The 26,295-nt window shown below is 38.5% G+C and overlaps 1 protein-coding gene across 1 annotated transcript in view; it reads right to left on the minus strand.

The window, feature by feature from the left end:
* Positions 1-25,865, minus strand: part of TTBK2 (tau tubulin kinase 2) — a gene marked incomplete at its 3' end in the record, with an annotated part of 70,414 nt that extends 44,549 nt beyond the window's left edge. Inside the window, exons 1-3 of the mRNA XM_083350570.1 lie at positions 25,250-25,865; positions 10,516-10,674; positions 4,340-4,487 (exon numbers count right to left, since the gene is read on the minus strand). Of these exons, the coding sequence (XP_083206696.1) occupies positions 4,340-4,487; positions 10,516-10,584 (217 nt within the window). The 5' untranslated portion in view covers positions 10,585-10,674; positions 25,250-25,865. The remainder of the gene's footprint in view (positions 1-4,339; positions 4,488-10,515; positions 10,675-25,249) is intronic.
* Between the last annotated feature and the right edge of the window lie 430 nt (positions 25,866-26,295).

Raw genomic sequence — 26,295 nt, forward strand, 5'->3', positions numbered from 1 at the left:
TTGATTGATTGAACCTTTTTTTTTTGCACACGGTGGCGGAGGCCTAAAGTGAAAAGGCTTTATAAAGCCCAGCTGAAGGCCTAGGACTGGGGCAATGGTGTGCGTGCCCACAGACAGGGCTCTGCGTGCCACCTGTGGCACATGTGCCATAGGTTCACCACCACGGGTCTAGGGAGATTCTTAGTCATCCAGGACTAAGCATCCCAAAGATGCTTTTTCACCTCCTATGATGTGACTTCCCTCTTAACTTGCATTCCAACAACTGAAGCTGTCACGGTAGTGAAGAAATGAGTGCCACAAGACAACACCTTAGCCCAGACTACATATGTGCCATGCTGGACCTCTGCCTGACCACTACCTATTTTAAATATAATGAAGATTTCTACAGACAGAAATAAGGCTGGGTTCACTTGTGTCCCCCATTGTGGCCAATTTCTATCTGAAAGAGGTAGAAACCAAAGCCCTAAACTCCTTCACAGACATCTCACCCACCCACTAGTGTAAGTATGTGGACGATACTTGGGTCAAGATCAAAACACAGGAATTGGAAGCCAAACACATCAACTCTGTGGACAGATACATCAAATTCTCATGGGAAGATGTTAAGGAAAATAGTCTAGCCTTCCTGAAATGTGCAGTACGCATTAAAGAGCCTTAACACTGAAGTTTACAGAAACACCCCCCCACACGGATCAATATTTACATTTTGATTCTAACCACCCACCAAAGTACAAAATGGGAGTTATCAGAACCCTACACCACCAAGCTGAAGGTCTGCTTACCAACAAAGATGGGAAAGAAAAAGAACTAAATCACATCAAGGAAGCCCTCAGAACGTGTGGCTATCCCAAGTGGACCTCATCAAGTCCCCAAAAAGACCAAGCAGGAGCTCCTCCATAATAGACAAAGAAGAAAACAATCAACGAAGCAATGTTGTCATTCCATGCGTTGCAGGAATATCGGAAAAGCTCAGGAGGATCTTCGGCCAACACAATATACGTGCACACTTCAAACCCACGAATACACCAAGGCAGAAGCTTATCCATCCCAAGGATAAAACACACAGACACAAACTGTGCAACGTGGTATATGCAGTACAATCCAGTGAGCCATGTGCAGATCTGTACATTGGGGAAACAAAACAACCACTTCCTAAATACATGGTGCAACATAGGAGAACAAACCCATCAGGACAAGATTCAGCAGTTTATCTGCATTTAAAAGATGAAGGCCACTCTTTCGAAGACAGCAAAGTCCACATTTTGGACAGAGAGGACCGCTGGTTTGAAAGAAGAGTCAAAGAGGCCATCTATGTCTAAACTGAATAGCCCTGTCTCAACAGAGGGGGAGGGATATGACATCATCTATCTTCAGTTCAGCAGTTCCAAGAAGGCTGCACACCCACTTGCATTACTCAGGTGACCCTGACAACACAGATGAGCCTCCAGGTGCCCTCAACGACTCTCTAAAAGAATGCAAATGTCCAGCTGTCTGCAAGGAGTATAAGTATAAATCTTTCCATTCCCCACCATCCAGTCAGAGCTGAAGAAACGTCTTGGATGAGAAGTGAAACTTCTTTGAAAAAACAACAACAAAGTCCAGTTGCCTTGTGAAAATGCACCTCTGAGAGAGTCACAAAGTGATTGGAAAAGACAGAGTTGTACCAGCCACTAGCTATGCTGCCTAAAAACAACTGGCTGCAGGGATTAACAAACAACTTCTCTTGTCAAGGTGTCTGCAGACACTTCTTGTAAGAACTTACAAACACCAATGATTGCAAATGAGAACATATTCTGAGCAAAACTTCTCACTCTTAAATTCCAGAAACATTCTCAAAAAACTGATATAAGAATGATAAAAACTACGTTTTATGTTGAATGATTTTGAAATATGCACAAATAAACACAACAATGAAGAATATGAACTTAGTTTATTCCACTGAATGAACTAAAACTGGTTTGGAAGCAGTATTGCTTTTTATCCATAACACTGCAAAATACTCCACTTTCTATATGAACAATAGACAAATAATAACAGTATATTAATTTTCTGAAACAGTAAGGGAATTACAACTATATCAAAATCTAATCCTGTGGCTTTAAATGCCTGTAGATGAAAACTAGCAAGATATCCTAAAAAGAGTTAAAGTGAATCAAAGACAGAATCAGAATGAAGATCAGAGCTAAATATGCTGGGTAAGGGAACACATATAGTTTAAATTTTGAAGCAGTTAAATCAAGAAGGTTAATTGAAAACTAAAGAATTTGAAGTTCATATCAAGTTGCTTGATATTTAGATATAACTTGTAAAATTCTGTATCTAGCAGATGCAAACAAAAGTGTCATGAATGGATAATAAGATATTACATAAGAAAAATATGCAAATGTTGAGCAAAATGTACTACAAAGTAGATAATATACCAGTAATATTTAATTTAATTTAAATTTATTTCATTTAGGTGGCACTCAACTCCAAATGACTCTGGGCAACTCACGATGTAACCAAAAGATAAAATATAATAATTCAAAAGCAAAACAACAAAACAAATAAGTAAGAAGCAGCTGAAGAACAAGACAGTGAGTTCAGTCAATAAGAAAATTCAAAAAATTCTATCCTTTCATGCCCATTAAACTGATGGACAGCATCAAAACTTGTTCCTATAAGTCCAAGTCTTGCTGAGAAAGAATAATTCTGGCCTCTGAATTCTTTTTCCATTTCTTTAAATAGTTGTTTTATTGAGATATGTTCTTCAATGCAGTAATAGACAGGTACCTGTAAACTCTCACTTGCCAAACTTATCTTTGTGACCATGCCCGCTGGTCAGGCTCCCCAGTTGCTAAGCACATTGCAAGTTCTCTTTTACAGATGTTTGTATCATAAAAGATGGACAGCTGGAAAAGAAGCTGGAGAGTTAAGAGTTCATCCCTACCATCTTCCTCCATCCAGTTTTAAGAATTTGGAATGGAATATCCAACACACCGAAGTCATCAGTTCTATGATAGAAGCAATCTGGCACAATTTAAAGGCCTAAAAGCTTTCAAGTGCTCTCTCTTACAAAAAGCCTAAAATGAACAACCACAAACAGAGACCAGATCAATTTATGGAAGATTAAAAAAAATTTTTTTCCCATAATAAGAAAGCAAATGATGGGATGTACTCAAGATCTGTACTAGCATTTTTTTTACGTAAAGTCTTAAAGTATGCAGAAGACATCAAGTTATCAAATGTTCAAACCCAACATTAAAGCCAACGTGTCTCTTTCTCACTCACATAAATGTAGATAGCAGGCTATAAACAAAATAAAATATAAAGTATTTACAATATAAAGGTAAAACATCTGTCAAACCTAACTCTTCATGGACAGGTCTGTGTTGTTTGGTTTGACATATGGCTTCTTTCACCTCCCATCAAACCTACAGCTATACTATTTCATGCAGGTCTTCCATCCAAGAATTAACAAGGTTTGACCTGGTTTCTGGGTTCTGGCAAGGCCAGCCAGGTGCTGCCACCTACTAAAACTATTTGTATATTAAAAGTAGATAGAAGAGCCAAGGATAAGAGGTTCCCTGTGTTCCCACTGTGTTTTCATATTTTATGGAAGTGTGACATAAAGTGGAGCCTATGATGATTAAAGCACAAGGGGATAACCGGGGGAAAGAGCAGCTGAAGGGAAGATTGGGCACAAGAGTAAGAATGCACTTGTTTTTCCAAGATTTTAAACAACACCTAGTTTCCTATAGTTACCTGCAAAACTCAAAATAAGCACATTCTGCATTCACAATCCCTAAATATAAAGACTGTTAAAATATGAATGCTATCAAATTTCATTGTTCAAGTCATACATATAAACCAGGGGTCTTCAAACTTGGCCCTTTTATGACTTGTAGACTTCAACTCCCAGAACTCCTCAGCAAGGCATGCTGACTGAGGAATTCTGGGAGTTGAAGTCCACAAGTCATAAAAGAGCCAAGTATGAAGAGTCCTGATATAAACCATGCCATTTATTATTAAGGTCAATGTACATTTAAGTTTCCTATTTTAATCTCAACATGTGATTAAAGTTCCAATCCTTAACATACTGATCTGTAATTAAGCATTACTGAACTCAATAAACTTTCTGATGCACACAAAAGCGCATTCGGACAAGCTATTTCTTAAATTTGGCTGCCAACCTGATCAATGAATATCTTATTCATTCCCAGAGCTTTTCCCTGATTTTTCAAGATTGTCCCATCGTTCTGACTCTCAGAACTTTCAGAATGGTAGGACAATTGCTATACATTAGCAACGTGTGTCAGAGGCTTAGCAACCACAGTATAAGGATCTTTATTCACTTTACCCTGCAGTTTTTTCAACACAGCTACTTCCATTTTCAGAACTTGCTTTGGCTGCTGTGCTGACTCGACCTTCAGTGCAACGTTCTCTCGAGTAAGTATGTCCATCGCATCGTAAATTTCTCCAAATCCTCCACCTCCAATCTTCTTTATCTGTAACAAATAAGACTATTCAATCTAGTGCATTATTTAAAAATTACAGAGTTTCTGTGTTACCTAATGTCAATTTTGAATATTATCTAATTACTAAAAGTATTTAAACTCTACTGCTATATTATATAAACTTATATTTTTTATTATGGCTGAGAAGTAAATTAGGCAAAATAATAGAAATTCTAAAATAATTTTCAGAAAAAGCTCCCCAATAGCATTGTTACAATCAAGATACTAACATCCAGAATGTTCATGTTCCCCATCAGTTACAAAGCTAGAATTATGCAAAGTAGTTAGACCAGTAGAAAAATGTACTAAAATAAGATTATCATCCATTTAAAATAAATCTTAGCCAATTATACATTGGAAATATAGTTTCCTATTTCATAATCAAATGCAAAAGATTGATTTTTCTTGATTGTTAAATAACCGGCACCAATTGCAAAAAGTATAAGTCTAGAAACAGCTTTAATACCATAGAAAGAATATCTTTTCTAAAATGCCGCCTATTACTTTCAAGAACATGTAATACCTCTGAATTTTTTTAGAAGAAACAATAGCATTAAAATAAAATTAATATAAAAATTAATATAAAACTACATGTAAAATTTTAATTAAGAGTTTAGTTCATTAACAGATTAAAACTATTCTATCCGATCAACTAAATACAGAAATCACTAAGAAAAATATGTTTTATTGATTTATTTATTAAATTTCTTTTATTTAATATGATGTATAAAGGTGTCTGAAATGTTTGTTGTAAATTTAAAGGTCAGGTAGTCCTCAACCTATGACCACAATTGAGCCCAAAATTTCTGTTGTTAAGTGAGACATTTGTTAAGTGAGTTTTGCCCCATTTTATGACCTTTCTAGCCACAGTTGTTAAGTGAATCATTGCAGCTGATAAGTTAGTAACATGGTTGTTAAGTGAATCTGGCTTCCCCATTGACTTTGCTTGTCAGAAGGTTACAAAAGGTGATCACGTGACCCTGGGACACAGCAATGGTGATAAATACGAACCAGTTGCCAAGCATCTGAATTTTGATCACCTGACCATGGGGATTTTGCAAAGGTTATAACTGAAAAACAGTCGTAAGTCACATTTTTCAGTGCCGTTGCAATTTTGAACTGTCGCTAAACAAACTGTTTTAAGTCGAGGACTACCTGTACTTTCTATCATGTTTGTTGGACTTGTGACAAAGCAAAGAAATATTTGGGTAGATTTTTGTCTTAATTCAGAAGATTCTTAAAAAGAACAAAAAAAAATAAAACATGAATTTTTCCTTTTAGAGCTATTGGATAAAGAACATTTAAAAAAATGCTGGAATTTTATTATTATATATGTAGACTACCAAAAATTTTCTATGTGAAAAAATAGAAAGAGATGTCAATTCCCACAGTGGAAGAATGGATGGAAAAAGGGATGGAATCGATAGAGATGGGCAAAGCTACCTGTTTAATGAAAGAGAAGGAATTACCTAGTTTTGTTTCCATATGGAAACTGCTTCTGGACTTTATGCTCAAAATAAAGAAAAAGTTGAAACTCTGACCTTAGATGTTGATGACTAAATTACTTTTATAGTTATAGAAATGGTTTCTATCTACTAGAAATAAAAAGCATAAAGCTGAGCTTGCAACTGTTCTTTGTATTCTACTTATACCAAAGAGAGTCAGAAGTCGCTGTTTGCTTTTTCTTTCTACCTCGCATTCCCTTTCCCCTTTCTTTTTTATCTTTATTTCCATTTTCCACTTTCTTCATTTGTATTTTATACCATACTAAACTTTAAAAAAAACTTTAAAAAATAAAAATATGTAAATATGCTTGATTTCAATTAACTATATTGGCTGTAGAATTCTCTGCTCTGGGATCTTTAAATTGGGGGGGGGAGGGAAGCAGATTACTTGCCTATTACCATCTACTATTATCAGGTTGGCTGCCTAAAGGAGAACCCCATCTTGCTGCAATCCTATGAAAACTCTCCAGATGTAGCATTCATTCCCCCGTGACACAAGTACTGAAAATTTGTCCCTTTGGCTATCGTGCTCAGCAATCCTGTTATATACTCTATTGCAGACATGTCAAACACAAGGTCCGGGGGCCAGATCCAGCCCGCGAAGTGGTTTCATGTGGCTCTCAGTCTTCCACTGTCATGAAGTCTTCAGTTGCAGGCTGCTTTTAGCATGATAATCCTTTGAACTAGTCAGATCGTATACTTGCTTCTATGAAGCTGGTAGTGAAACTTCTCTGCTTTCTAACTCTTTAATCCTTCTTTTGGGGGTAGGAAACCATCTTTCTTATTCACTGGTTCACTTTTTTACTGTTTTAAGTATAAGGTACTGTGTAAGACATCTCTTTTATAAGGCTAATGTATACAGCCCAGTGAAAGCTGAACCATAAGAAAGGCTGAGCACCAAAGAATTGAAGCCTTTGAACTCTGGTGCTGGAGAAGACTCCTGCGAGTTCCTTGGACTGCAAGGCGATCAAACCGGTCAGTCCTAGAGGAGATCAACCCTGACTGCTCTTTAGAAGGCCAGATCCTGAAGCTAAAACTCAAATACTTTGGCCACCTAATGAGAAGGAAGGACTCACTGGAGAAGAGCCTAATGCTGGGAAAGATTGAGGGCAATAGAAGAAGGGGACGACAGAGAATGAGGTGGCTGGATGGAGTCACTGAAGCAGTAGGCGTGAGCCTAGATGGACTCCAGAAGATGGTAGAGGACAGGAAAGCCTGGAGGAACATTGTCCATAGGGTCGCGATGGGTCGGACACGACTTCGCAACTAACAACAACAACAAATACAGCCCAGACGCGCTAGACAGGGCAATATCTTGTATCACATATCTCAAACCATATAGGCAAGAGTTTTCCCCACTGTTTACTGGCCAGTAAACAGTATAAAAAAGTAAACCGGTTAATTTAGCTAAATGAGATCAAATTAACCATTTCCTTGTAACTTCTATTTTGATGGCTGAAGCTGGAAATGACAAAGAAAATACAGAATTATTTTATTTTAATGAAATAGTAAAAAATATTTGGGGACTGGGTGAAAAAGAATAACATTAAGCCTCTAGCAGAATTAATGCAATTAAAAATAAAAGTGATGAAATTATTTGGGAAGAACCTAAAAGAAGGGAATATTGGAAGTATTTTAGAGACATGAATAGAAAACTATAGTGATATCAAATAACGGAATTGAAATAAATGCACTAAATGTTAATGTTCAAGAAGAGATGGCAACAAGAAAATCACACGTGCTGCTAAGAATTTTGCAGATGTAGATAGATTTAACATTTCATTGGATAACCAGTGAAATGTTAAAACACAGATGTGGTTTGTTTATGGTGCAGCTGCATGATTTCTTCAGAGTCTATGTCAAGACTATATTCATGCCTGACAATTGGAAGAATGGTTTCATTATTTACCAGTAGAAAGGGAAAGATCATCAGGATGGGTCAAAGTTGCTGTGGATGTCTTGACCACGAGGGGAAAGTTGATAGGGAAAAAAAAGCAAAGTTCAAGCTTTCCTAGGACGTATCTTTGTGATCAAATTACTGGCCATTCAACTGAGATAGCACATATTATGGTGCCAAAGGATCAATCCCTTACGTTGGTGCCAGTCTTTTTTTTTTTTGAGCTGACAGCAGTATTTAATACACTTGACCATTTAGAAACAGCTATTGACATTGTGATCCATGGATATCACTGACTGGGTACTCTTTTTTTCCTTCCTTCTCATTGTTTTGCAATGTTGCACAGTAGATTTTTAGTCTTGGGAATTTCTCCTTATTACATTTATCCCTCAGAGATCAGTCCTAGAACTTAACTTTGTTTATCCTTCGTACTCTTCCCTTGAGTATTCAGATTTCATATTCGTCTTTTATTATCATTATTATGATGTTTATACTAAGTCTATCATCTTTTGTGACCCTTGATAACTATGTATAGTCAGCCATGACAGACTGTCTTGTAATTGTTTTATGTTGGATGTCTTCCAATAATAATAATAATAATAATAATAATAATAATAATAATAATAATAATAATAATAATAATAATAATATAAAGTTGGAAGGGACCTTGGAGGTCATCTAGTCCAACCCCCTGCTCAGGCAGGAAACCCTATACCATTTCAGGCAAATGGCTGTCCAGTCTCTTCTTAAAAACTTCCAGTGTTGGAGCATTCACAGCTTCTGGAGACAAGTTGTTCCACTGATTAATTGTTCTAACTGTCGAGAAGTTTCTCCTTAGTTCTAGGTTGCTTCTCTCCTTGACTAGTTTCCATCCATTGCTTCTTGTCCTGCTTTCAGGTGCTTTGGAGAATAGCTTGACTCCCTCTTCTTTGAGACTGAATATAACCAAGATGCACATCATTATGTTTTGGCTCTTTTGTCCTTTCCAACAGCAACTGTATCGTCAGTCGTTTTTCCCTCAGGGCTCCCAAACTACCTCAGTTCCCTTCATTCAGTCTCAGACTCTTTACTGATGATGACTTGACATTCTTCCACATTAATTTTGCACTAAGAATAAGTAATTTTCATTTGATGAATATGTGTAGGATCCAGGAGTTCTGACAAAAGATACTGCATTTTATTGAATATATTTTAGCTGTGTCATTGCTAATTACTAAAATATTCTTCTGGCAGATATTTCTCATTCCTCTCTCTGCCTCCTGATTGTAGTGCAGAAAAATCTTGTTTGAGCTGTTCTGGATATGCCACCCTATTCTCATGTCTTATTATACCACAAAATGCTAAAATAAAGGAGGGAAACAAAAAGCAACACATGACGTGTTGTGTGGAAATGGTAGAGTTAAAAATAGAAAAATAAGGAGAGGAGTAGTGAAAAACGTTGGTATAAACTGGATTTACCTATATACTATATCTTCTTTTTACCTAATGCCTTTATTTGGTTTATAATTTCTTACTCCTTTTCTAAGCTTTGTATAACACTACTCTAAAAGAGAATAGCCTATTGTGTAGATACATTTGAAATCATTTTCTATCACACATAAAAAATCTCTTACTCAAACAGGACCATAAGCACCCATCATTTTCTCTCAAAAATACATACTGCACCTTTCCCTCTAAATATTCCTATCTCACTCAGACACACCCAGACCCATTCAGTAAAATACATGCTCCTCCTTCTTCCCTTAATTTCTCTGCACTCATTTATCCCCTGCTGGATTTTTCAGCTTCCTCCTATGAATGAGTGTATATGCTGGTGACAGAGACAGAGAGAAAGAGGAAGGGAGGGAGGGAGGGAAATTATGTATGTACATTAATTAAAAAAAATCCCCAAGAAACCTCTGCAAACATCAAGGAGATTGTGTTCAGACGGTTAATCCAAACATAAAAGGGGAAAAGAGGTTAACTTGGACTAGCAAAGAATGCTTGGAAAATTGCACCAAACTACTGTAGCCTAATAAAGGTACAGCTATTGTTATGCAGAGCATTTTTAAAATACCACATAAGGATAATTTTTAATTTGGGGTTCTTTTTAACTGACTACAGGGTTAATTTAATACTTTTTAATTTGTTCTTAATTTTTGTATTTTGGATTTTTAATTCCCTGTAAACCGCCCTGAGTCCTCAGGGAATAGGGCGGTATATAAATATAACTAAATAAATAAAATAAATAAATAAATAATAGAAAAGGAGGAATAGCGAAGTTTTCAACTACACTACAACCCAGGAAAAGAGCAGGGGCAGAACGCTGACTGATAATGCTGCTAACCAGCTGTAACATATAGGAATCTGTTCCTGAAAAGCATTGATAAAATTATCATCTTTTCATTATTGCTTTGCAGCCATCATATTAGGTAAGCCATAACCTGATTATTTATTTATCATGCTGCTCAAGACCGTATTTAAGAAGGATGTGATGCACAATCTTCTCCCGTCTCGCAGTTTATAGCTATGACTGCTCTCTTAAATTATATACATAGCATTTTGATTTCTTCTTATTCGATTAAATGTTATATAATCAGACATCTGAAAAAAATCAATAAAACTATTTCATACTTACCACTTTCCATCTTTCTTTTACCAATATCCCCACAGTAAGAATATCTGGCTGTTCCCCTCCTCCACTCATTGCAATCTCTGGGGTGGCACAGCTGCTACGCAAAGCCTATGTCAGTAGAGACCATCAAGTTCCCAGAAGTGGCTTCCATTTAAGCAGAGTCTATAGAAACAGAACAGCTGTATATGAAACCAGGCTAATAAAATTATGGCCAAAAAAAAGAAACCTTCTTAATCTTATTTTAACTAAGTTATTTTCCAATTTCACAATGTTGAACTGAAAGATGGACAGCAAATTTCAATAGTAATTAAGTTGCAGAAACAAAATACCTTAGTATATTTGATTATGAATGTGAGGGCAACTAACAGCTTTTTGTCCTTTGTGTGTTCTAAAGGATATTTAAAATAAAAGGGTTCTGCAAAAGAATAAAAACTCACACATTTTGTAGAAAGCTTTAAGAAAAGTCATAAAAAATGATCACCGGGATGTTTCTGAATGCACTGTTTTAACATGCATCAACTCAACAATTCTTGAACTACGTCTAGTATTTCAGTACTAGCTCCATGTTACAAGCAGGAACCTTGAGAACAATGACTTTGCTTTACATTAGAAATATAACACTTTTTGTTCATTACTATAACACATTATATAAGTACCTTGTTTCCTTTTTGCAAAAAAACCCTACACCAACAGTCACAGAGTAGGGCAACAAAGCAAATACAAAGGAAAATATTGCTACTCAAATTTACAAAATGGTAAGCCAAATGAGGTATGAGACAAGGGTGCACTCTAGTTCCCGTCCTTTTTATTCTATTCATAAGGAAATTGAACAATCAATCTCTCCATCTACCAAAACAGGCACATTGGCCTAAGCAAGCACTTTATACACTTCCTGAGTACTATGAAAAGCAGCTAGAAATTAACTGCTCAAAAACCAAGGTCATGTTATTTGCCAAGAGACCTAAGACAGGTATCTGATGTCTAAACAGAACAATCAAGACCTTCAAATACCTAGGCGTCATTTTTTCATGCCATCAGCAACTACAAATCCTATACCAATTATGTCATCTTAAACACAGAGAAAATAGCTTCAGCTTTACAATCCTTCTACTTCCCTGAAGGAGTTCAGCACACATTCATAGCGCTCAAAGCCTTCTCAGCCAAAGATCTAAGCTCAGTTCCTCTTGGGAGACCAGTTGGGCCATTACATTACTCTCCTCAAAAGAGCTACTCTAGGTTCCTGAGGTCTTCTAAGTCGTCCACTGCATTTCATTGTAGCCTACTCAAAATAGAAACTCCCACCTGAATTCACATTCTTTCATATTGTCTTAAGCTTCTTTTTTTTTCAGCCAGCTTGGTCCCTTTAATTATGACTGATAGCTTCCAATTTCCCTGGCAGAAAATACATGAAAAATTAAAATACTATGGCTTCTCATGTGCATCTATCATCCTGTAGGGCTACAAACATGCACTACCCAATCTTGATCAAAGTGCCATTGACTTAGAGCTACAATCATATTGGTCACTTCTGAGTAAGCATATAAACTTAATAAATAAATACCAGAGAATCCCTTTTAAGCTGAGATTGTGCCCATGTAGTGAACATTCAACTGAAATACTGGATCATGTTGTATTGTACTGCTCTCTCTATGCTGATGCTCACCAAGAATTATTATTTTCACTCATCATCAAACACCCTGGTCACACTAAGTCCTTCTACCTTAAATTGTAGAATCAGCTCAATCTGATTCTATTTTGATGATTGCAGCCAAATACTGTTTCATAGTTTGTATAATATTTAGAAGGCCAGATCCTGAAATTGAAACTCAAATACTTCGGCCACCTAATGAGAAGGAAGGGCTCACTGGAGAAGAGCCTATTGCTGGGAAAGATTTGAAGGCAATAGAAGAAGGGGACAGAGAATGAGGTGGTTGGATGGAGTCATGGAAGCAGTGGGTGTGAGCTTAAATGGACTCCAGAAGATGGTAGAGGACAGGAAGGCCTGGAGGAACGTTGTCCATGGGGTCGCAATGGGTCAGACACAACTTCGCAACTAACAACAACATAATATACTATAATTTTTCTTCAAACACCTCCTAGGTATTTTCCATTTGAAAACATTTCAAATGCAGCCATCCATTTAGTTACTACTTTATAATAATGTATTATGTGCTTACCATCAATTGATTCTTATTTCTATCTTGTTTTCGTTATTACTGCCAGAGACTTTTTAACAATATAGTCACTATAATTGGCCTCTAATTTTTAGTTTTAAAACCATAATCACTCATGTATTATTTTTCCTTATACACATCACTGTATTTTCTGTAGATAGAATATTAATTAATTACATCTTTCCCATGGATTTTAGCATTATAATGGTTCTACATTTCAGGTCAGTAAATTATTTTATTATTCTAAACAATCAATTAATTGCCTTATATAAATTGTATAATACCTCACTATATTAATGTTTATACCCATAACTCTTAAACTCACAATTTTACTTCTTTCCTCAAGGATTTGTTTTGCTGCTGGACGACCAAAATAAAAATGACTAATGATTATAAGATGATCAGCACTTTTTTAAGCCAATACAATTACAATGCATCGTACTTGAATCCTAAAGGTGCTCTTACAGAAGATCAGACATAAAATGTAGACACACCCACAATGTTGCTAGTTCAAAAGGTTAAGTTTATATGTTTCAATGAATGTTGCATTACTGTCCTATGGGAAGCATGCCAGAGACTGCAGTTAGCAAATGAAGTCAGAAAAAGTGGGCAGGGTTAGGACAAAGCTTACATTTAATTAAATTCAATTACAGAGAATGTGATTATTGGTCAACACTTTCATTCTTATGGAAAAAAAAGAATTCATTATCATTTTAGAAGGGCTATAGAGGCAGTATTCAAGCATATTGAGGCAACACATAGTCCTGGTAATCTGACTGTGCATCCAATCTAAAGTTCACTCTCATATATGATATATTCCCTTATAAAAATAATTATAATTATGAACACAATGTGCAAATATCTAAAAAGAAATATGCTAGCATTTTATTTCATAAGGAATCTCCCAAAAATTTTACAGCCTCCCAAATGTTTATTTTTTTTCTATAAGCATATAGTCGTGTAAAGTACATTTCACTATAGGATCTCTGTTTAGTATGGATATAAACAAAATACTAAATTGTAAGGATGCCAGATGTGGGCTGAAAAAAATCCAGATAATCCTAGATAACAGCCAAGAGCTACCTATATCTTTTTGTTGCCATTTAACAACACTCTCTTGTAACTGAGATTGACTAACCCTACTGAATTGTACAAAACCTGTTAATGAAATTTTAGCTAGAAATGTTTCTGTTGCAGTTGTTCAAAGAGTTAAGGTACACAAATACTCAGGGTTCCCCCAAAATTAAAAAAAACGTACTAAGGCACTGACAAAAATTGAAAGAGCACAACATACATATCATAATGTGTAGCTACAGAGAGAACAAAGCAGTAATGAAGCATGACTAAGATTCCAAGGTATGAACTAGTGAGTCTCTTATTAAAGCTTAACTTAATAATTCATTTGATGAAATCAGACACTGATTCAGTCCAGACATCATGCCAGTTATTTGTTATCATGAAAATAAGGATGCTAACTCTACCCATCTTACTGATCTTTTCCCGCAGAAGTGAATTTCTACGGGAAAAATAAACCTATTACCAATACATGCAAAACCTGAAAATATGTTAAGTACAAAACTAATTAAGAATTAGTTAATCCCTGTCCAACAAAGTTTGAGAACAGTTCAGGTCATAACTTTGCTTCTGTATATCTACACAGATACTGCAGCTAAATAAGAGTTTATATATTAACAGTGTACATGTTATTTATATTTTTATTACCATAAGATGTAGACATTAGTCTCATAATAGTTTAATGTGAAACACACAATATTAAATCAACAATTAAAAATTAAATAATTAGGTAGATAGTATATATTCAATCTCTTTTAATGCAAATAGATCCTGTATTTAGCAATTAGTACATTTCAGAGAATTGTTACAACTGTACATAACATTAAAATTATGGGGGAAATGCAAATCTAGCCATGATTAGACATACTTAATTACATAAGGATTATTGTACCAATGTTTGCATAACCTGCTGAGATAAACCCTTAGGTCAGGGGTAGGCAACCTTGGCTCTTTTATGACTCGTGGACTTCAACTCCCAGAATTCCTGAGCCAGATGGCTCAGGAATTCTGGGAGTTGAAGTCCACGAGTCATAAAAGAGCCAAGGTTGCCTACCTCTGCCTTAGGTACAAAGAACATGTATATGCTATTTTTATTTCCTGAGGAGCCAAATTTTATGCAAGGATTCACTCACTGTGCAGAACATACCCTCTTAATGCAGAACACTACCTTGGTTTTGCTTGCTGGTTACAATGTCTGCATTAAAGGGAATCAAGATGGCATCTATTCACTTGATATAAATCTTGTGTAAAACACTGTATTAAAACAACAGTCTCATGTTTTTGTTTCCTTAAATTTCTCTCAAATGTCTATGTTTAGAAATTGTTTCAAAATACTGAAATATTTTGACTGGAAATGATTTTAGGTAATATTACTCTTCTTTTATTGATTCTATTTTTATTTGAGCCCAAATCAATTATGAGTTTATCATATTTATACCTATGAAGTCTTTATTCCTTTCACATAAGCACATTCCTTCATGAATAACAAAGGAGAAGACTTTATACATTCTATAGACATTTCAAATACAGTTGATAGGAACACAGAAAAGGGTTCTTCATGGTATATTCACAAAGAATCTTTGTAAGACTTCCCCCCCACCTTAACAGTTTTCTATGAAAAGATGAAAGAAGCAAATTACAATAGCAGATAACAACATCTGGTCCTCCCTAAAATTCCATGAATGAAGGAGAGTAGTGGCAGAAATAATTCTCTTTTGAGAACCACCCATAGCTTTGAATAGAGTTCAAAGGAAGCTTTGCCCATTGAAAGCCCCTGCCTCTTCTCTGGTGAGATTTTATCATCTGAAGATCTTTTTGTTGCTACAGACTTTTCATCTTACACTGTCCAAGTTATCTATTTCTGTCTTTCATGCTATCTTGAATATTTTTTTGTTCCTAATTAAAGGAATATTATAGTTCAGTTCTTTGGGAAAACGCAAAATTAAAAGCAATTGCTTCTGGAAATAGAGCAAACAAGTGTTTTAAATAAACAAAGATACTATTTTACAATCTAAACTAATCATATATTACAATACCAGCCATCATGCCTACTTCCTTTTCAAATGAAGGGGTGTAACAATACAGCATATATTTTAAAAGTACAGATAGTCCTTAAATATATTACTCTAGCAACTAGCAGTATTTTAACACCTATTGAAACAACTTCAGATTTTGACACAGTCTCTCAGTGATTCACATTCATAAATACAACCAAATTTGGGAAGAAAAAATACCATATTGACCCAAATTCATTTTTTCTATAATTGTGCCAGCCTCAAAAAGCTTTCTTTAGCCTTAATATCAATTCATATCAATAGTGATCCTACAGTCTTTTCTACAACTAAAAGAACCATATTATATTTAAATGTGGTCTGTAAAGTGTCTTTGAGTTGGGTTCAGCTCATAGTCTAGAGCAGACATGTCAAACACAAGGCCCGGGGGCCAGATCCGGCCCGCGAAGTGGTTTCATGCGGCCCGCAAAGCCATCCTGGAAACAGTGAGGGAACGGCCCCCACTGCCTTGGCCCTGGCCCAGAGACCCTCCTTCTGCCAGAGACCCTCAGATCTGTCCCACTCCTGCCCAGGCCCCCATAGGCACCCTTGATGCGAATGATGTAGAGCTGGCCACGCCCACCCAGGCCATACGCACTCTGGCCACGCCCACCCAGTAGGCCACGCCCACCCAGGCCACACCCACACGGCCCCCTGAGGGCAACCGCAATGCTGATGCGGCCCTCCATGAAATTGAGTTTGACACCCCTGGTCTAGAGTCTAGACTACTATAATCCATACATAGTTTCCTGATAACAACACTAAATTGTTTTGCTACTGCCTTCTTTTAAAATATTTTTAGACTTATGCATGACTGCATAATTATCCTAACACTCCCCTTGCAAATGAATGCAATTGCTAATAATTATTCAAACATGAACAAGTTCATGGCATTTCCAGGTGAAGATAATGAGGAACGCTGCCATTTTCATGGGCAATTCCCAAATAATCCAAATTATTCATTTCTAGCACTGTCTTATTAATGTAGATACACACAAACACACATGCACACACCTCAGTATGTGTGTATACACTTACATAGCACTGTGAAGCAATAGATAAGATAGATAACCTTTATTATAATTATAATTATAATTATAAAAATGATAATTGTCATTTTTACTGTGAGCACACTTGCCCACATTAAAAATGAAATTTTGCCTGCTCTCAAAAGAAACTATATATCTACCCACATACATAACACACAAACACACATGCTACATACATACATACATACATCGACGACCATACATGTATACACACACATACACTAATCACTATCCATTTTGAACACAAAGCGGAAAAAGGAACTTGAGAGTTCATAGATGCTATATGGAATAAAACTATGACTACATACACCCACCCACACACACACCTGATATACCCACTTTATATATATAAAATCTTCTTCAAATAACCTATAATCCTTGCATCCAATCTTCAGAATAAAAATTACTATCTTCATAATAGGTCAACTTGGCTGATGCTACTGTATAACAAACCAAAGAATGTTACTATTTTGACTCAAGAGTGGTAGCAAGTCTATAGTCATCAACAAACAGATGCAATTAAAATCATGAAATATGTAATGATTGGAAGTTGGTTACAGAGAAAGTCATCCAGACATTATTGTGTTCTATAGTTATTTTGCAGTTACTAACTGGCGAAACACTCAGTTGTTGTATGATGCGTTTCTTAACTTTCCCCTGAAAGTTAATATTAAGAATTGAACTTTGTAATACAACTTTCTTGTGCTCCACAAAGCTACAGCAAGTTCTAGAACTTGTTATATAGTTAGGAGAAATGGGTCCCAAGCAAGTAAAGAATATTAAAGCACTGTGAGATTTCTAGAAAACTAAGAAACTATCATTACATCTACTGCAATGATTGTATACAGTCGTGTTCTATGTCAGGAACATACTGTAGATGTCAGGCTTCTCTTGACAAATTAGCCTGGAAGTAGGAACAAACAGGTGTTAAGAATTCAGAAGCTTTGATAAGTAAGCTTATTGTAAAAAAGCTAATGAACTAGTTAAAAAGAAATTCAGTAATAACAATGTAACAAATATAAGTCATATTTATCATGGAATCAAGGTTTACCTTCTTGCACCTGTTTTCCTGCCTAACAGTGTAAGAGTTTTGTAGCTATTCTTTTTTTGGCAGGAGAGACAATTTCTACTTATGTCTTGTTTTAGCAATGGACTAACCTGGTTTCAATCTGATCACATGAGAAATAGCTTTCACAATAGGTTTCTAGCCCAAGTATACTTTTTGCTAACATGTATTAAAACATGTCCTTTGAATTTCTCTTTTCCATTTGTGTTACAGACGCCAAACTTTATAATTATTTTGCTATTATTGCTATTCCTCATCTAGTTTACAGATTGGATGAGGAATAATACACTGAAATTGAATTCTAAAGGTCTGGTGATGCAGCAGATCTCAATAACTAGAATAGATATTTTCTATCCTAGGGTATTTTTTCTCCGAAGAATCAAGCCTGCAATTTGGAAGCGATTTGGAACTTTCACTGTCCCTGAGCACCAGGTCAGTACAATTGCTAGGAGTCCTTACTTCTATCTGTGCATGATTTATCATTCTATTGAACAGACATTTCAGCAGTTTCAAAATCTAGCACCTATCAGCAGTGATAGGCTGAATGCATATAGCATTTGTCTTGATAAAGCTGTATTGGGTCCTGATTATTTTTCATGCAAAATTCAAGATTCTTATTATTATATATAAATCTCTATATGGCTTGAGACCCTCTTACTCCAAGTTTTGTTTGTGGGAGATAGCTTCTATAGAAAAGATCCTTTTACAAGCCCATTTAAAATTAACCAGAGCAGGGCCATCTTGGTGCCATCCAATATTCTTGAATCCCGTCCCCAGTCAATTGTGTTAACTTTTTTATAGTATTTTCAGAAAAGAACTTAAGCATATCTTCGTGAATTATCTCCTTGCTAGGAATCCTGGCTGTTGTGCTACCTAATTTTAACTACTATCTTCTTATATTTATCCATTTTTAAAATTTAATTACATTGTATTGCATAGATCAGACATGTCAAACTCAAGGCCTGCAAGGCAGATCTGGCCCGCAAAGGGCACAGATCAGCCCGCAAGGCCACCCCGGAGACAGCAAGGGACCAGCCCTCACCACCCTAGTCCACCTGGTCACACACACCCCGGGCACGCGCACAGGAGGCAGCTAGCATGCAGGGGCCACAGATGTCTGGCAGCATCCACAGTCCATCAGCCAGCGTACTCTGGAGCTTCATAGCCCGCGTAGCGTGGGTAGATCTGAGTTCCACGACCGCCGGGCCAGCCCTCCAAATGGCAGGTCGAGGCAGAGGGGCTCAGGGTGAGGCATGTGATCGGCCTGTCTCTCCAGACATTGGGGCCATAGCAAGGCAGCCCAACCGGGCACAATCATTGCCACAGCCTCTGCTCGCTCAGCCCCCGCTGTCCAATCTTATCCTCCAGCTCTGGTGCACAAGCGGGATGAGCCTCCCACCCGCCACCATATCACCGGTGGCTCTGGTTAACGGGAAGGGTAAGGAGCGCATATTACAAAGAAGCAGCCAGGACTCCCCTCCCTGCCCAAGCCCAGCCCCAGAGCCGCTCCACACACACTGCACTGTGCACCTCAGAGCCCTGCAGTCAGGGCACCCCCTACCCTACCACCTGCCTCACCTTGCTTTGCTTTACCCTGCAGCAGCAGCAGCCCCATCCAGGAGCCCAGCCACACCTCTGGGCCCCCCAGCCCAGGAAGCCCAACCCGGGGAAGGAAAGGGGGCACAGCAACAGTGATCTTGAGGAGGCAAGTGTGACCAGGCCATCGGGTCTCAGTGCCCCAGGAGCTCAAGGGCTGGGCAGACACCCACTGCCCAGGCAGCCTGAACTGCCATCCGGGCATTCTCAGCACGGTCCAAGAGGGACAGTGAGGCTCCTCCAGTGGATCAGGCCCCAGTGCCCGCCCTGGTCCTGCTCTCCTCTGCCAGAGACCCCTGGATCCCACCCAGCCCGCACAGGCGGCCCTGACATAAGCAATGTCAAGCTGCCCACTCCGACCACGCCACATCCAGCCAGCCATGCCCACCCACGCCAAGGGCAATCACAAAGCTGATGTGGCCCTCAATGCGAGTTTGACACCCCTAGCATAAATGGTATAATTATATAATTTCAATTGCCTGGTTTACTGAGGATCTTTGAGAGATGCAATAGCAAAAGAGAAGCTTAAATCTGGTAGAGGAACATCAGAAGTGAATTTACCAAACATGCATTTGAGATAATTTTGAGCCTAAACCATGGAAATAAAGATGGCAAAGCATTTGCACTTCTCCCTTGTGAAGAGTGAGAAAAAGCAATGAGGTTCTGTGAGTTATTTGAGCAACATTTTGAAAAAAACATAAAACATTCACAGCAACCGCAAGTCTAAACACGGCATTGAAGAATTCTGGATAGGAAGTGAAAAACAGGGCAGTATGCCTGTCATATGTGAATTGGACCCACAATTCACCTAGTTCCCATATAAAACCATTAAATAGGTGACTGGGTGAATCAGCAAGATTGTCAACACTTCACTGGGAAAGGAGATGGTGGCTGTCACCTTGAAAGAAGTAGCTCCTCCTGGAGAGATATTCTGTAGATCCAGCCACAGTGGACAACTACTGTCCAATATCTAACTGTTCCTAAATGGAGAAGATAATTGGTAAGGTTCCAACAGCATATATAGGGAAAATGGAATTACCTGGACTCTTTTCAGTCAAGTTTTAGACCAGGGCATGGAACCCTGCACTGGGTTGTTGAAGCAGTAGAAATCTTGACCTAATTATTGTTGACTGTCAGTGCCTGGATGGAAAGAAACAAGTTGCTACTGCTAGTATGCCAGTTTCAGCCTTTCTGGAGAAATAAGCCTGACAACAGTGACTCACACTCTTGTCACCTTCTGTAAATGTCACTTTAATTGACTCTACATGAAGACTGTCAGGAGCCACAGTTGGTTCAACAAGTAGCAGCCTGCCTGTCATTAGATAATAGCCATTACTTTTACTTGCACATTACACTGATGCTGAGGGTTCTACAGTGGCTACCCATAGGCTTTGGAGTACAATTCAAAGTTATGATTTTAACATTAAAAGCTTGGCATCTCAGGTAATCTAATTAAACTTATTAGTCTTGGCTATCTTTCCTGCCTGGAGATCCTGAAAGCTGTCTCCCTTAACTTTGAGAGGTTCAGAAAGGGGGGCAAGTGTCAATGGTTCTTTGTGACAGCATCTATTCTTTGGAAAGATCTCCCAGTCTAGACGCAGGGGTAGCCGGCTAAGGAATTCTGGAAGTTGAAGTCCATGAGTCATAAAAGGGCCAAGGTTGCCTACCTCTGTTCTAGAGATTCATATGGTGTTGTCCCTCCTGATATTTAAAAAAGCAATGAAAATGGAGCTCTTCCACAGCGTTTTAATGTTTATTGCTGGATGCCAAGTTATTATAATCCTGATGATTTTAGATTGCATTGTGATATTTGTTTTGGATACTATTTTATTTTGACTGTCATTATGTTCTATTGCAAACTACTGCAGGCTGGCCTCATGGTTCAGAGCACATGTTACAGTATATAAATGAAATACACAAATGTTTCCTTGCAAGATACTGTTTACATTTTCCAGCATGGAAACAACTCATATAATTGATTAATCAAAACTGTGTTCTTTCTCTCTTTATTCTGTTTCATGTATTCTCATATTTCCCCTTTAAAAATTACATTCTCTTCCCTCAACTTCATCATATACCAAATTCTTTCTTGGGATCAGTTATTAAATCCTACAAACCATTTTTTATTTTCACTGCCTTATAACAGGCCACAATACCTGTAATTTTTTTACATCATTCCTAGTATAATTTTTTTATTAGAGTATCTAGTAAGGCTTTGCAAATCCTTTGGAAGAGGTGTTTCAGAAAAATATGGATGCATGTATAAAGCACTCTTTTCACATTTTTTTTATGCAACCACATCTTTTTTCTGATTTGATGGCTATTTTGGTCACTACTCCTGGCTGTCTCCACAACCATTGGAGGGTAGGACTGAAGAAAAGAGGGCTATATAAACACCCATATACAAAAAGACAGAAGTACTTCCAAAGCAGTCTCCAAATACAAAAATATTAAAAATTTAAAATAAGTGCTTTGTAATTCACTTCCACACATCTCAAAAAGATTTATATAGCCCTAATGCAGTAAGCATCCTTGCTTTCTGATCTCCAGAAAAAGAATGAGTAAAATCAATCTCTCTCTCTCTCTCTCTCTCTCTCTCACACACACACACACACACACACACACACATGACAAATTTGTTTAAGAGTGTCTTCCATTCTTTGTATAAGCTCACATCCCAAAAAGGTCAAAACAACTACTGTATCCAAAGCACATGATTTGAATCAAAGCTCAAACACTTAAAAGTCATGATTACTATTATGATTACTGGGAATACTACAGAAAATCTGTAAAGCAGCAATTTATAAATGTTATTCCCACAAACATAAATTTATTGGAAAGATTCCTGATTTCAGAACATAGTTTATGGACCATTTCAAGTTTTGGTATATTTTAGCTATGAAAATACATTCTATTATGGGACAAAATAAACACTTCTAATACAACTTACTTCCTTGTGAAGGTTGGACAACTTACACATTGATATATTTACTGGGGGGGGGATAAAAACTCAAATCAATGAGACTTACTTTTGAATAAGAACCTTTAAGCATAATAATATCAAGATAAAAATTAAGATCAATGCTGGAAATGTGTGAAAAATAAAACATGTATCTAACATTCCATTTTCCATTTTAGTGGAATGCACTTTATCAATAAAACATACTTTTACTATCCACTCCATCATCTTATATTTTCTTGGAGGAGAAGGGGGCTCTCCAGAGCCGATATGATAGAATGGAGGAAGCCAAAAGGGGTAGGAAAGAAGCACTGATGCAGTATTGGCTCTTATTATTTTGATATAGATCATGATCATTCAATATTAATATGAGAAATGAGAGCCCGTTTGGTGTAGTGGTTAAAGTGTCAGGCTAGAAAATGAGAGATTGAGTTCTAGTCTCATCTTAGGCACAAAGCTAGGTGGGTGACGTTGGGCTAGTCACTTCCTTTTAGCCCAAGGAAGGGGGCAATGGCAAACCGCTTCAGAACAATGTTGCCAAGAAACTGCAAGGACTTGTCCAGGCAATCTCCAAGAATAAGATATGATTGAATGGAAGAAAAATAAATAAATAAAACCATTTGCAATTGCAAATATCTTTTTGCCAATTGGTTTCCAAGCTTTTATTTAAACTCCATAATATAAGCGAAGTTAATGCAATGTAGAATAAGCAATGGCAAAAATGGAGGTTGAGTTAAAAGAGGGATAAGCTTAGGATCTATCTCTACCTAGCCCACAAGCAGACTAAGTACAACCCTCCCTGAATTCCGTGGACCCTTATCTAACTACAAGTAGGTATTAACTGTTAGTTGAGAAGATTCCTGTGCACAGGCTGTTTAGCAATAAATCAATTTAACTGCACCTTCACATGTGGCCCACTTTACTGATTATCTTCAACTTTTGAAAAAGTTTGCTAATCAACTTTCAAATGTATTAGAATGAACTTATGTGCATATTATAAAAACCTTAATTCATTTAAGAAGGCATTTCTCAGATAACCTTGAATATTATATGCAGCAAATGGTACAGCAAAGATGACTAACAAGGAAGTACTGGAGCACATAACACCACACATATCACTAGAAGGAAAAATCACAGTGTGTCTCACTTACTTTGGCCATGTCATATGGGAGAATTCACTGGAGAAAGTAATTATGTTTTGAAGAGTTAGTGGTAAAAGGAAACCAGGCCTTTAAAGAATACAATGGCTGGACACTGGACAAAGCATAGAAAAACTCAAATAGTGCAAAATTAGAAAATGTGGAGAGACCTGGCCCATAGAAGGCAAGAGTTGGACTCAACTGGATATCATCATCATCATCAACATGTGATTCATATTGCTAAGCCTACCTTTTAATTGATTGGATATAAAAACCTAATATTAAGAACCATAACCGTATTGAACAGAAAGAGAAAATCCTGTAATTTCTGAAATTACAGTTGTCCTGCCCCAACTACAGATAAGTTGATCATTTTAAGGTCTTTGGCATAAGATCGTACCCTGCCACTTTGAAAATAAAGTATATACTTGATAACTCTATAACTGCATTTATATCAACATGCAACTGCTTGTTGCAGCAGCAGTGTTTAGTGTCACGTCTCCATCTGCCTCCAGATTATTTCTATGAATAAAGAGAAATAACTGCATCAACATTGCCTGATTTTAAAGCCAAGCTGCCTACCATCCGCCCCCTCCATCAATAAAAGAGAGGTAGAAACCATCAAGCCTTAAGATAAAAAAAAACGTGATCTTTCACATAAACGCAGCGCAGAGCCCACAATACTGTTGTTGTGTTGTTGTTGTTTTTTTACAAAACGCTGCTCACTAAGTCTTTTTAGCATCGCCGACAATCTCATTGGTTCGAGGCAACAAACTTCGGCGATCCATCTTGCTATTATTATCCGCTCGCGGCGCGCACACGCAGAGGAAGGAAATACAGGAGTCGGACCAGCCGAGAAAACTAGATTATTATTTTTTTTAAAAGATGGCCCAAGCTCGGCCAGATCCTCTGCCACGCAAGGGTGGGTCAAGTTTGGGAGGGTGGTTTTGTTTTGTTTTTGTTTTTCCATTGCAGCATTTCCGCCCCTTTCTGTCCCCGCATGCAAAAAAAAAAAAAAACCAACAACAACAACCCCTGAACAACATCTCGAAGGCTATTGGATATCGCTGCCCTAAAAAGGTTGCCCTTCTCTCTGGTCTCCGAACAACCTTCGGCTGCCAGGAGACGACGCCGCCAATTCCACCCCCCCCATCCCCTCCATCTTCAAAGGCGCATCCCCACGATGCTTCAACCCCGCCACTAAAAACGGCAAGGCGAAGAAGGGCCGTCCGCCGCCAGTTCTTTTCCCCCCACCCCACCCACCCCCCAAAGCATTCTCAGTCCGGGCCAGCTGCCCTTGCGCACCCCGGGGCCGCGACAGAAGCGGGCCTCTCTCGCCGCTTAGGCCGCCGGTGCCGCGGAATGTCAACAAGGTCCCCTCTGCCCACAAAAGACCCTCTCCCTCTCCCTCTCCCTCTCTCTCTCTCTCTCTCTCTCTCTCTCTCGGCGACCCCCGCCCTGAGCCGCTGGGCCCGGGGAGAGCTCTCACCTGGAACGCGAGCGGCGCCCCTTGCCTCAGCCTCAGCCTGCGAGAGAGAAACTCTCTTTCTGGGGAGCCTCCGGGCGAAAGAAGAGGAGGAGGAGGAGGAGGAGGAGGAGGAGGAGGGAGAAGAAGGAGAATGTTATTACCGAGGCCCCCTCCGGCTCAGCCCAGCAGAGCTCAGCAGCAGACTCCGGCCCATGGCTTGCAAGCAGGCGGCGGCGGCGGCGGCGCCTCAGTCGTCGTCGCCGTCTCTATGGTAACTGCGGGACCGGACCGGACGAGGGTAGGCTTAGAAGGAGCCTGAGCTGACGGGCGGGGTAACTAACGGGGAGGGGAGGGCGGGGGGAGGAGGAGGAGGCAGGCAATCAGCGGCACTAACGGCCGTTCTCTCTCTCTCTCTCTCTCTTTCTCTTTCTCCTCCCCCCCCCTCTTGCAGGGTTAACCGTTTCACTGCCGACGCCGCCCCCACCCTTGTCGGCTCAGTTGCCCCTGCAGTCCCCGCGGGACGCGACTACTCTCTCTCTCTCTTTCTCTCTCTCTCACTCTACCGTCGCAACCAGCCCCCTCCTTTCCCCTTGCCCTCCATCCTAGCGCTAGGCAGCCAGCGAGAGAATCCGCCCACCTTATCGATACGGAGAAACATTATTGGAGCGTTGACGAAGAGCCGGTAGCAGATTGGACAGGGGTTCTTTCAATCAGTCTGGTGGGCGGCCGTATCTTAGAAACGCCGCTGTCCTCATCTTCGCTTATGAGGCGAATTTTGCGAATGGCTTTTGAAAAGTATTCTGGGTATTGTAGTTTAGTGTGTGTTCTCGCAAAGGGATTCCCAAAGGATGGAATGCGGAGTTAAGATATATATATCTGCTCGTGGGGTGCAGCAGATCAGAGGCAACGGTGACTTCCAATTAGGGACACAATCCTAAACTGGAGAAACACACCGACGGCAGCATTTTATCTTGCTGTAGCAGAATTATTGAGTACTTTCTTCCTAATGCACTCTGGTGTCAAAAGAAAACTGCTTTAAACTGAGTCTTTAGTGAACCGCTCTGGGCATCTCCGTTGCAGTGTAGGATCCCCTGTAAATTTAAAATCTATGGAAAAGATGGGCGGGCGGTAATCTGATTTAAAGCAGATTGAAGTGGTAATTTAAGAAATACGGAGCGGATGGTAAGATTTACTACGCATCATCACT

The sequence above is a fragment of the Vipera ursinii genome (assembly GCF_947247035.1).
Source record: "Vipera ursinii genome assembly, chromosome: 1".
In the NCBI taxonomy this organism is placed as follows: domain Eukaryota; kingdom Metazoa; phylum Chordata; class Lepidosauria; order Squamata; family Viperidae; genus Vipera; species Vipera ursinii.